The following is a 13,728-nucleotide window of genomic DNA, read 5'->3' as shown; positions in this document are numbered from 1 at the left end:
GTTGTCACACGATATGGCCGCAATGGTCCTGAGGGTGAGTTCCTTTTTGTTTTCTTGTTTCACGACTCTTGTCTTTATTGACTCTTTCTCCTTTTTTTTATGCTTACATGCTGGAGATCGAGAGCGCTCGTAGGGCTGAGACGCGGGCCGAGATTTTTCTGAAAATGGCTGAGAAGTATTGGCGGTATCGTAACAGGTGCCGTGAGATGCACGAGCAGCTCAGAGCGGGTACTCGTACCCAGTCCGCCATGGAGGAGTTGGAGAAAAGAAATGAGGATCTGATGCGGTCTATCTGCAGATGCAGTGAGCTTGAGGAGCTGCTTTGTGCCAAAGAAGAGGAGTTTGAGGTGGGCAAAGGGGTTGCAGCGGAGTGCGAAGACCTTCAGGCGAAGGTTATATCTTTACGAGCTGAGCTTGAGAAAAATGCTGCTAGAGTCGACACTCTCAGTGCAGAATGGGTGGAGAAGGTGGCCGAGCTGAAAAAGAAAGTAGCCGAGTTGGAGAGAGATAAGGGTGCTCGAGTGTCGGCTTTGGCGAGGGCGGCAGCGCTAGAAGACACTATCCGTGTCCTCAGGTCTGAGCAGGAATCTGAGAGGGCGCAACCACGATGAGGGAAGTGCGGCTTGAGGAACGTATTGGTGAAATTTACTAGGAAGTTTCGAGCCTGGGAGAACGGGTCGCAACTGTTGAGGCCGAGAAGGCGAAACTGTTGGCTCAAGCTAAGTCTGCCTCTGCCACTGTTCCCCGCCGTTTGTATGAGCTATGGGTCCATCCGAGGCCCAACGAGATATATACAAGGGTTTGTGGGAGGCGGGGAGTGTTTCTGAAGCCGCCTTTGAAGATGCTCGGGCGAAGGCATGCGAGGCTTGTACTGCCTACGGTTACGACCCTACGACACCAGAGGCTGGTGATGGCGTTGATATTGAGATGGGTTGCCTTCTGATGATGATGATGCTGGGGAGAACGGCGGTGGAGATGACGCCTCGTGAAACTTTGTTGCAGCTCTTGTACTTAGTTTTTTTTCTGTTCTTTTCTTGTTTAGTCTCAACTTTTTCTTGAGGGCTTGTTTCGGCCTTTTGTAAGGTGCAATTGTTGCACACGTATATTTGAATAAAATAGTTGCTTCGCCTTTGTTTGTGTATCTTTTGACTTTCTTTTTCTTTCTTCCCTGTTTCTTTGCTATCTTTTCTGGGGAGAAGATCTTCGGATTTCTCCGTAATGAGTCCCTAATCTTTTAATTGGGAAATTGAATGCGAGCGGATCCAGTTTTCTTGATCCGAGCGAGGTCGAATCTCGTTGTGTGAGTTCGAATGAAGTTACCGGGTCTGCAAGTTCAGGCGAGGTTGACTTCTGATTTGCCAACTTGGGCGGAATCAACCTTGATTCGAACGAGGTCGAATTCAGACTTGCAGACTTGGGTGAAGTCAGTTTTGACTTGTATATTCGAGTGGGATGGAATTTAGACTTACCAATTTGGGCGAAGTCAATTTTGCCCAATATACTCGAACGAGGTCGAACTTGAAATTGCCAACTTAGGTGAAGTCAATTTGACTTATATGTTCGAGCGAGGTCAAACTTGGAGTTGCCAACTTAGGCGAAGTCAATTTTGACTTACATGTTCGAGCGAGGTCGAACTTCAATCTGTCGATTCGGGTGGGCAAATATTTACTTTTACTTGGCGATGACCGACGGCCGTAGGGATGTAAATTCGAGCGAGATCGAATCGTAACCCATTTGGCGATTGTCGATGGCAGTAAAGGTGTTAATTCGAGCAAGATCGAATCGCAACCCATTTGGCGATGGACGATGGCCATAAAAGTGTTAATTCGAGCGAGATCAAATCGTAACCCATTTGGCGATGTGCGGGTTTGGAGGGATTGTGAGATTTGTCCGTTGTATTGCTTTTATTGGACGTCATTACTCGTTACCGCATTGTTTGTGCCCGCACCGGGGTGAGTCCCAGTTTGCTTAGTTCTGCTTTCATTGGAGAGTACTGTGCGTCGTTGCATAGTTTGTATGTGTTGGTGGAGTCCCGATTTATCCGGTCCCTTCGTTGCTCGGTCCGGAAAGGCAGTTGGTGAGACGGATGGTGAACTTTTGTTTGGGTTTCTAGGCACTAAGCTTTTCGAGCCCATGCTTTGTCGGTTGGGGAGAATATACATTTCATGGACCCGTCGCTCAGTCCTTGGTTCCAGAGATTATTTCTTAATAATGTCGACCTGTTCTGGGTTGTTTTTGTTATTTATGATTTAGTATGGCACAGAGGGCTTTGCTCGGTCGTTGCTTGCGAGATGGTATGACACAGAACATTTTCCCAGTGTGTCTGGTGGTGTTCGTTCCTTGTTCATGTACCTATAAGAGTGTTCATGTTCCTGTTCTGAGCCAAAAGAAAGTATGATAAGTTAAATCCAAATAAAATTGCCTGTTACCTTGACTTGGAAAGTCGGTGAAGGAGGAGAGACGATGTAGGGTTACTTGCTTCTCCCCGTGCTCGAATGGTGGTTTCAGATATGGTAGCCATGCTTGACTTCGTCGTTAGTCGTATCTAGGCTTCTCATGGGCTTGACTTACTTCGCCCATTGGGATCTCGAGCCCAAGTCCCAATCCGATCCTACCCGATATGTGAAAACTACAAGGGAAATATGTCATAATTGTTCATAAACCACACAACACATGTAGGTATGAAAATAAGGCAGGATACGCCCGTTATTTCAGAGAATCACTTAGTATGCTATCGCCCGTTCCTAAGAGGTGGAAGTATAGGCCGGTACATGGAGTAAACACGTTAAATAGGACTGCGGTCATGCTAGGTGTGTAGTGACTGTGATCCTACTTTGAACATGCATATGATGTGTCAAACCCATCGCTATAGATGAGGCGTGGGTTCTGCATAGACATCAGACATGATTTCGATTTCATGTAGAGATCTGACGTAGATTGGTTTGGTTATCTCAATAGCTTATCCATCACTTTTTGGCGTTTGTACAGAGATGGTAAGGCTATGACAGCCTGTAAATGATACTTGGCTAGTTTTAGATCTAAAGGAAGCTAAAAATTTGGCTAAGAAATCCCCACAGATGGCGCCAAATTATTCGACCAAAAAGTGGTAAGTTTTTCGCTAAACTAATTAATGAAGAAAATGGAGGATAAATCTTAGCCAAGAATAATTAACTCTAGATCTAAGCATATTGAATACGAGAATCGAATATAACCGAGCTTATAGCTCTTTTTGAGATTACTAAAAGACATCAAACACGAATGATAAACTTACAATTTTGACCTATGGTTCTGTAATGTATGAGCTAAGAAGGAAATGAAAGGAATGCCACTGATAGCTATGAGATCTATCTTTATTGATTCAGCAATGATGATTACAAAGATTTGCAGCCAAGATCTGAATTTCTGCTTCTTTATTGTTGGAGAGTTTCTCCTGTTCTTCCATCCCTCTCTCTCCTTCGGGAGTCGGGGTCTCCTTTTTCTTGCCTTATTCCCTCCTATATATATTATAAATATTTTCCTTTATCCAACGGTCTTTAACCAGAATTCCCTCTTTCTTGATTATACTTTTCATCGCTCCCCTCAAGTATTACGACATATGTTTGGCCGTGCGAGCTTTTTGATGGCTCGATCTCCGCAGTGGCCGAGATACTCATCGCTATTTCGCCTTGTAGGTACGATCATGGCTTGGTCGATCCCTTACTATTCCTTGTAGTGATAATCCACTTGTGGTCAGATTTTGACCCATACAGTTCTATTGTCACAATTTAACTTGTAAACAATGTAGGCATGATGTTATACGATATTGATGCTTTACTTTGTTAGGAAATACACTTGTTCTTCATCGATTACTTACGGGTCTCCAAAGTGATTTATAATGTCAAGTGCCACTACACTCATTTCCTGAAAGTTTTAAATTAGATGTTCGTATTCTTTCATATGGTATCAAAGTTAAACTTTCTCTCGTCATCTATCGCTCTGGGTTTCAGGCATACTCCTTCGCTTTTTGAACCTAATCTCTACTCAATCTTCAATCTCCTAAAAGGGAAAAAGAATCTCAATTCAATCTTTAATCTCCTAAAAAAGACCTAAAAAAAAAATTTAACTCTACTCGATTATCTTCAATCGCCTAAAGAGAACACACACAAAAGATTCAGTCCACGGGATTCTGGATTTATGATGTTCTGTGCCATAACTTTACCTATTGAAGTTTTGGGTTAGGCGTGAGTCAGATGCTCATACTTTCCGCATGAAATTAATGTTTATTTCGCATAATTATTTTACAAATGATTTCAGCTTACTCGTGATTCGTGTAATCTAATGGCAAAGATGTTTAACTGAACAATTGCATAAAGTTAACCTTAACTCAATATTTAAAAGCAACAAGGTTTCTAATAAAGGGGCTCTCATTGCGCACCCAGTGAAATTAGATCTGTAAAAACTCCGCAAGTTGATTAGATTTTCTTCATCTTACTTAGAATTTTCACGCCGAATAAAAGGAACACTGCGCCCGAAGAACTTGCGAGCACATGGGCATCCCCCGATAAATAGCTGTTTAGGCATCTGCTTAAGGGATTAGGGAGAATACTAAGCTTCTATTCCTTAAATTGCACATTAATTACCCTGCTTGAGCATCAAGTTAAGCATCACATGTACGGACCTCAAGACATGCATGTTATATTAATGGCTTTCTTTCTCTCCACTCTAACTTTGTTAACGCTTAAATATTTAAACATACCCTCCAGTAGCTAGCGCTGACAATTGGGCGGGTGTTAGACAAAAATGGATAGAATATCCGATCTGCCCATATTTTTTTTCGAAAATTAAATAAATTGAGAGACGGATAATATGAGTACATGCTTCTTGAATAACGGTGTAGAGATATAAATGTAAGAAAATAAATTTAGTAAAAGTACATACTCGCCCGATCAATTTTAAATATTGCTGAAGATGAAAACAATGGCCGCAAAGCAATCCTAGGAAAGGAAATAGTATACTATCACCATTATTCTACTTGTGTAGGTGGATTTGAATCTTAACCACGAATTTAATTGGCAAATCATTGGACCATAATCTTGGTTAGAAATGTCCTTTGGATCGACAAAATTAAGAACTAGTGAGCATATATTGATGTTATTACAACGGATGACATAGATTGATTCATATTTGATCCGCTTTAAATTAATCAATTGTCTAACCCATTTTTAATCAGGGTTGGACGGTTACTTTAAAATATTTATCCATTTTGTTGTCACTATCCTCCAGCAATCAACATCAAGTGGGGAATTTTTTTTGACATAATGAATCTTGTTTTGCGCCAATATGAAATCTTGTAATTTGAATCTTAGTTGAAATTTGTAAATGGCGCATATGTAATCACGTTAAGCAACTAAACAAGGTCAACCTGCATGGCTCAGAAGAATTCATACTTTACTCGAGAGATTGTGCTCACATAATTGTGACATTAATAAAACTCATGAATTCAGCGTAAAACCAGTGGGATCATTAGTCTTTCTCTATTTAAATATTGAGTGCATTTCCAGTGATCCACTAAACAAGGATCTCAAAATTAAGGAAGGACACACCGGCATTTTAATTTGAATATGAACATTGATTTAATTTTCTTATTTGTGGTTTCATATCTTATAACTGTGATTTTGCCACCCCAATATTTCAGAATCCAACTGTCATTTGACATTGCACTTCTCTTCCAGTTCCTACCATTAATTTCTATCTATACTAGTATAAGAAGTCACTACACTTATCAGCCTTAAATGTTTTCTTAGCTAGTTCCTCTCGTCACCCTAACACAAACCATTACACAAATTACACAATGACAATTTATAAGTTCAATTCTTTACTCCTTTTGTTCTTTTCTCTATCTTTGTCCCTACATCAATCTTTATCAATTGATGAAGAAACAAGTAATGACATTAACTGGTGGTGTAGCAAAACTCCTCACCCCGAGCCATGTAAATACTTCATGTCCGGAGATTCTTTCAAACCCCAGAACAAATCCGAATTTCGAACTATGACAGTCCAAGTTGCTTTAGATCACGTAATTCAAGTACAGGCCCATGCAAAAAATGTAAGCCAACATTGCAGGGGAAAACGTAAGCAGTTAGTATGGATGGATTGTGACAAGCTAATGGATGATACAGTTCTCCAATTAAACCGTAGTCTTGACGGCATTAAATCAAATTCAAGTTCAGATTTTGATGCTCAAACTTGGCTTAGTGCCTCAATGACAAACATTGAAACATGTTTATCGGGATCAAATGATCTTAACGTATCCAATATCTTACAGCCGAATTTGTCTACTAATGTTTCGCAGCTGATTAGTAACTGTTTGGCTATGAATGGGGAGTTCGTGGACTGGGAAAATACAACACAAGTTGGTGGATTTCCAAATTGGCTCACGGCTAGTGAAAGAGTGTTGTTACATTCCTCGTCGATAGATTTGATGGCTACGAAGGCTAATTATGTGGTGGCTAAAGATAGATCGGGTCATTTTCGGTCTATTCAGTCTGCAATTAATTATGCAACTTCAAGAAGAGTTGGAAATCAGAGGATTGTGATATATATAAAAAGGGGTGTTTATAGGGAGAATATATTGATAGGTCCTACTATGGGAAAGATTATGTTAGTTGGTGCTGGCTTGAGATACACTGTAATCACGGGCAGCCGCAGTGTTGCTGCAGGTTACACAACTTACAGTACTGCAACTCTTGGTAATGACTCTCGAACTCTCTCTCTCTCTGTTTCCTTTGAATTTTGAGTTTACTTCCCGTTTGGATCTTTAAGATTTCAAGCATTGAAATAGATTAATGCATAATTACAAAAGGAAGAATTAACTCGCCTACTTAATCTCTTAAACTAAAAAAAGCCGGCGGATGTATATATAATTCATGTATATTATATGCATAACTATGTATAATTAATGTATAATCTAAGTATAGCGGTTAGAAAAAATAAACATTAAATCTGGCAGCTATTTGTGTAACAATCTCTTACAAAAGATAGCAACTATTAAAGCTAGATATCATCTACTTCTGGTTCATTAACGTTAAGTAAAACTACAAAAAGCAAAGGAGAAATTAGGGCAGCTTGATTCACAAAATATCTGGCATTCACGTAAAGTTCGAAGAGGGGCGCACCTCAAGAGGAGAAATAATTAGGAGGATTTCCTTTTAGAAGGAACATACTTTTAGGAAATGTGTCAAGGGATTTGCTTTTGAAGCTGTAGGTTTCTTTACTTTTTGTGTTATGGTTGAGGCCTAACGTACAGAATTTTGGAACTCGTAAATAAATAGAATACTCCCAATTGCCACAAAATTTCAAGCATCGAGTGTGAACCAACTCCATAATGACGGCTGGATCAAAATCTACTTTTTCTTAAACTGTGTCTTAATGTCAAAATAAATTGAAGCTAATTAAAAGTCAAAGCTATTTTGGCGGGTTATTTTGTTGCATTCAATAACTGTCACGTGCAATTATTCTTAGGGCTTGTTCGCGAGGGAACAATCTGATTTTCAAACTATTAAAATTTAGCTTTCATGTCAGGTTTTAATTTTTACAAAAAGTATTCTCCTGCTGTGAACATGTGCTGAGATTAAGGAATGCAATAAGCATTAAATACTTGCTTAATAAGGTTGTTTTATCTGACAATATATGGATTATCCATTGATATTTTCTTAGAATATTTCCTTTGTACATTGATAAATTTTAAGTAGTATAGCTTTTAGGAGATGATTTTGCTGAGAAGATGTAGGTTCCCTTTTCCTTTGGTGTAACGGTTGATGCCCGCCATAAAAGTTAGAGAATGCTAGTTAACTCCAAATTTGCATAATTTTGCCAAATATCGGAAATGAACAACCTCCGTAATATATACAGGCTGGATCATAATCTACTTTGTGTTAAATTGATAATAAAGATAAAAATGGAAAAAAATGAAGCTACATGTCAAAGCTAATTTGGCGGATCATTTTGTTGCATTCAATTCCTTTCACGTGCAACAATTCTTATGCTTGTTCCCGAGGGAACAATCTGCATTTTCAAACTACTAAAATACTCCTATATTTTTTGATGTCAGAATTTAGTTGTCGAAATAAAAAATAAAGTTCCGTCTGCTATGAACATGTTCGCTGAGATTGAGAAACGGGGTTGGCATATTCACAACTAAACTAATAAGTATTTGGTATATTATAATGTACTTACTATTTATTTTTGAAAGGTTACGGATTATGGATATTTTCTCGCAATATTCTGTATCAATATATGAAACAAGTCTTATCAAGATATGTAGTTCTGCATCGCAATTGTATTAGCTATTTGATTTAATGCGTAGTTTTGCATGTCTAACCTCTAAATGACTGTCTCATCCAAAGAAACTGATTTGATCAAGTGATCCCGCTCAATAGCTTAATGTAATGATCTGGAACAAAAACATCTCCTAGATGCTTTTGTGCCAAATAATACCCAAGAGTTAATACTTAACTTTCGTAAGCTAACACGAACTGTACACTTAATTTGGGGTTACGCTAACCATAATGTGTTTTTTATGACCTACTTATATTCATTAACATTGTAATGAATTTTTATATTAGCAGTCTAGTTTAACTTTTTATAACAAGTTAGTCACACTCTTTTACAAGTTGTCAGACATGCTTTCTGCAGTGTTTAATGTTGAACTTATAATAACCAATAAGCGTTAATTTAGCTTCTATAAATTGACTATGTAAAATAATTTCATAAAAAGTGAACTACTAACCTGTGAAGTAAGGTAGATTAACACTAAATAATGTATATTTTCATACGTTGTTGGTGTAGACAAATTTAATCCACACGTTAGTTATTCACTTTTTTCGTTTCATATTATGATGCTTTAGGGGTGGACGGAATTGGATTCATTGCTCGAGGCATGACATTCAGAAACACAGCAGGGCCACAAAATGGCCAAGCAGTAGCTCTCCGATCCGCATCTGATCTTTCAGTGTTCTACGGCTGTGGTTTCGAAGGATACCAAGATACCCTCTTTGTCCAATCCCAACGACAGTTCTACAAATCATGTTATATCTACGGCACCATAGACTTCATCTTCGGCAACGCCGCAGTTGTTTTCCAAAATTGCATGATTTACGTCCGAAGACCCTTATGGGGTCAAGTGAACGTGATCACAGCACAAGGCAGAAACGACCCTTTTCAGAACACTGCAATTTCAATTCATAACTCTCGGATAATGGCAGCACCTGATCTTCGGCCCGTGGTTCGGTCGTTTCAGACATATTTGGGACGTCCGTGGCAGCAATATTCAAGAACGGTTATAATGAAGACTTATATTGACAGTTTGGTAAATCGAGCAGGTTGGTTAACTTGGTTAGATTCTAATTTTGCGTTGAGCACTTTGTACTATGCGGAATATGGTAATATTGGACCAGCGGCTTCGACAAGGTATAGGGTAAAGTGGCCTGGTTATCATGTGATAAAGAGTGGGAATGTTGCTTCGAAATATACTGTTGCTAGCCTTATTGCTGGAAGGGCATGGCTGCCTTCTACTGGTGTGCCATTCACTGCGGGGCTCTAAACAAGTGTTATACTACTCTTTTATTTGTATTGTTAATTTTCTTCTTATTTTTTCATTGATTTTTTTGTTCGTGTATGGAGTATTATTTTCCCACACCTTCTTTCTCCGTTAACGTTTCCTAGTTTTATATGCAAATTGTTAGCTCTAAACATACCAGAATCTTTACGCAAATAGCCGCTCGGATTCACTATTTACTTTTTTGACCGATATACATAAATTATACACATATTATTATACATATAATATACAATTACCGGCTATTTTTAATTTAAGCGGTTAAACGACTACTTAGGTTAATTCTTCAAACAACCCGGATTAATAAACTACTAGCCCATCCCCCAAACTTGTTTGCGAGCTTTTTTAGTTGGCCTAAAAACTAAAGAGGTAGACCTAATGCCTTCCAATTGGATTTGAAGGTCATCTAGCTCTAAGTTTGTGGGTTAAAAGCCTACAAGCCAGATCTACTAAAGAAATAAATGCGTTCTCCTAAAGAAGTAATAGACGCGTAACATTCCTTTTTTTTAGTATTCGCTAGGCATACTTAAACCCAAAAGAATCTACACAAGAGAGATAACCTAAAAGAAAAATAAAATGAAGAACATATAACAGCAAGAGCAAGCCGGACTACGTTATTTGACAAAACGTATTAGGAGCAAAAGCAACATTTGTAATACTCAACTTGGTACTTCTGCTTGTTGAAAGAAATTATAACTATCTCATTTATATATTTCCTGCTTTCGATCTGACATGCAATTTCAATCATGCATAACTCGAGTTTGCCTTGGGAGGTTAATTGAAGAGGAAATAGGCTTTCATGACTTTTAACAATATTAAAATTAAGAAACTGTCTTTTTTAGATCTCTTATGTATAAAAATGAATCTCTTATGTATAAAAGCAAATCTCCCATATTAAAAAAAATAAAATTGGGGTGGGGGGGGGGGGGGGGAGGGGGAAGTTATTCTCGCTTTTAACACTTGACTAATGAATCATGACACATCACTATTAATTGATGAGGCCCGGTTTGGCCCATATGTTGTTGAAAAGCTTCTATTCCATACGGGCTACATTTACAAGGCTTTCGTGTCTTCATTAAACTTGGGCAAGTTGTATGTTTGGCTAGTCGGCCAAAAATAACTATATTCGTTATATATATATATATATTTTGGAGCGACGTGTAGTTTTCTCATTAAACATTCCTTTTTCTACTGTGATGGGCCAAGTATAAAAGGTTATAATGTCTCCATGGCACTTTTCATCGCAGAGTAAGGCTTGGAGGGTAAACTAGCATGATTTTGATATGGCTGATTTACGCAATTGTCCCTTTCTAGCCATTATTTGAATATTGTCCCTATTTTAAGAAGTATGTAAATATAGTTCTCGGAAAATTATTTCTTCCGGACAATATTAGACTCGGATCTAATGTTTGCTCATATAATTTTAAGTTTGCTCGCTAAACATTAGACTGCGATCTAATGCATGTACAGTCTAATATTTACAATAACGTACAAAATTTTAGGCCATATCTATTTCTCAAAAGATTTTCAATTTGCTAAAAAGAAATCTTTAGACCGTTATCTAAAAAGTCCATCACTTGCAAGAAAAATAAAAAGTCATTTACAAAATAACTTATACAAAAAGGTACAACTGACAAAAATTTCACATTTGATATTTGTTTAAACTAGAAAACGAGCTTAGTTGAGTTTTTCGCACCCTAGAGGATGCTGATATAATTGACCCTTTATAAATATATATATCTAATGAAAAGTTATTCGTGTCTATATAAATATTATTTGGGTCTATATCAAAGTACATATAAGCTAGATCCCTATTAAATACTCTAAAAGAATGAGTGACGTTATCTCTTAGCGAATAGAGCCGCATAATCAAATTTTTATTAAGAAAGTCAGCTTTATATTTTCTTATGCTGTAAAACAGAAAGTCTAACAAAAAAAGTTATTGGAATGCTCTGTCTATTGATTGCGTGCGCGTTTCTTCTCCAATCTCCGCGTCCTTATTAGAAAGTCAGCGGCATATTTTTTCATTGAATTTCTTTTACGTGTCATGTCATGCTGACACATAAATGGATATTATGGAGTATGGAGTATTTTTTAACCTTTTTGTCCGTCTCCTAGTTTTATTTGTTAAACATCCCGGGTCAAACTACAAACTTCATCCCTCAAACTTGTTTATGAATTGGGGAAGCACAATTAGTCAGTAATAAGACATGTATTTACTTTTAAGCCACTGTTTAAAATATCTTTAGTTTTTAGTCACTGCTTTAATAAACTTATATATGTCCGGACAAAAATATCCTTCTGCTCATAAAGTTCAAGACCAAGTGTCCTTAACTTATGAGCTTGTTACTGTTAGTTCAGGACTAGCTGTCCTTAATTTATAAGTCTAAGTTTAGGACTATCTGTCCTTAACTTTTGAACTTGTAATTCTAAGTTCAGGACTACATGTCCTTTACTTTTGAACTTGGAACTCGAAGTTCAGGACTACCCGTCCTTAATTTTTGTGCTTGTAACTCTATGTTAAGGACTACATATCCTTAATTTCTGTGCTTGTAACCTAAGTTAAGGACCAAGTGTCCTCAATTTTGAACTTCCAACTCTAAGTTCAAGACCAAGTGTCCTTAACTTATGATCTTGTTACTGTAAGTTCAGGACTACATGTCCTTAACTTTTGAACTTGGAACTCGAAGTTCAGGACTACCTGTCCTTAATTTTTGTGCTTGTAACTCTAAGTTAATGACTACATATCCTTAATTTCTGTGCTTGTAACTCTAAGTTAAGGACCAAGTGTCCTTAATTTTTGAACTTCCAACTCTAAGTTCAGGACCAAGTGTCCTTAACTTATGAGCTTGTTACTGTAAGTTCAGTACTAGATGTTCTTAATTTATGAGCTTGTAAGTCTAAGTTAAGAACTACCTGTCTTTAACTATTTCAATAACTAAGGACACAATCTCTTTCATTTATTTATTTTCTCATCCCGAAAAATGAATCTTATAGAAGTACTTGCCCCAAATGAAAGCGACTGTTAATAAACATTTGTGCCAAGCTCAAGAAAAAGATAAAAGAATCATATCGGGTATAGACTAGTCTGGAACATGAATCATTTTAACATTAGAACTTCCAACTGAATCCACTTGAGAATGAGAAGAAACACAGTCGCCGGTATAAACACTACATTTCCGTTTGGAAAGGAAAAGAGATAGAAGAAAAGGGTAACACCGTCTTTTCATATTAATTTTAATAGACTAGTGACTACTTTTGCTCATCATTAAAAATGATGGATAAAAAGTAAATACCACTTAAAAAAATGGCTATCTCACACAATTTTTACTATGAATTGTCTGAGTGGGCCAAAAGACTAAAGAGGTAGACCTAGTGGCCTTCCTATTCAAAAATTTGCATGACATGACACTCAGTGAGACTGATCTTAGCTAAATATCCTGTGTATTTAATAAATGGATTCCGCCTATTTCCCTTACGTGACAAATAACATATTTGTTTCTTCAACTCCTTCTCAATCTTTATTCTTCATCAAAAATACCACAATTTTTTTATTTTAAAAGATTGAAATTATTGTTCGGGAATGCAACTGGTGTTTACCCATAAAATGGTACAGTTAAATTTATACGTAAATTATAGACAAATGAATCGATTTAATCTCAAAATGACAAATAAATTAAATAAGAACGTAAGACTTAGCGTTGAAATCGAGATAAGGCAGTAAGGAGCTTGGCTCCGGGAGCAGAGCTTTCGAAGGAAGTAATAGCAATATTAAGAAGTAAAGAAATCAAGTGCTATTGAGCTTTGAACAATATATAATATAACTCTTGTCAAAAAATTCGTCCACCAAAAATGGTTGTTGGAATCCTTATTTATCGTGGCACATAGGAAACAAGGTCCTAGGAGCAAATCCCTCTTAAATGATAATTATGGGGACCATTGAAGAATGTGTAACGGAAGGCTATGAATGCCATATTCTCTATAACGGATTATGTAGTTAATACTGCAGAATATTCTTTATTAAATGCTATCGAGTGATAGGAATTTACCTGTCTTCGTGAGCAACATTCCCTTCGGGGGCTTCCCGGTGCCAACCGGGACTACTGCCCCCGGTCTTGACTTCCACCTATCTT

At 37.5% G+C, this 13,728-nt stretch overlaps 1 protein-coding gene across 1 annotated transcript; it reads left to right on the top strand.

The window, feature by feature from the left end:
• Positions 1-5,661: 5,661 nt before the first annotated feature.
• LOC107765736 (putative pectinesterase/pectinesterase inhibitor 59) lies at positions 5,662-9,649 on the top strand. Its single transcript, XM_016584417.2, has 2 exons — positions 5,662-6,728; positions 8,886-9,649. Exons 1-2 carry the CDS (start codon positions 5,831-5,833, stop codon positions 9,578-9,580), a joined length of 1,593 nt encoding a protein of 530 aa, XP_016439903.2. The 5' UTR covers positions 5,662-5,830; the 3' UTR covers positions 9,581-9,649.
• The last annotated feature ends 4,079 nt before the right edge of the window (positions 9,650-13,728 follow it).

The sequence above is a fragment of the Nicotiana tabacum genome, chromosome 6 (genome assembly GCF_000715075.1).
Source record: "Nicotiana tabacum cultivar K326 chromosome 6, ASM71507v2, whole genome shotgun sequence".
Taxonomy (NCBI): domain Eukaryota; kingdom Viridiplantae; phylum Streptophyta; class Magnoliopsida; order Solanales; family Solanaceae; genus Nicotiana; species Nicotiana tabacum.
This window is presented reverse-complemented; position numbering and strand designations above follow the sequence as displayed.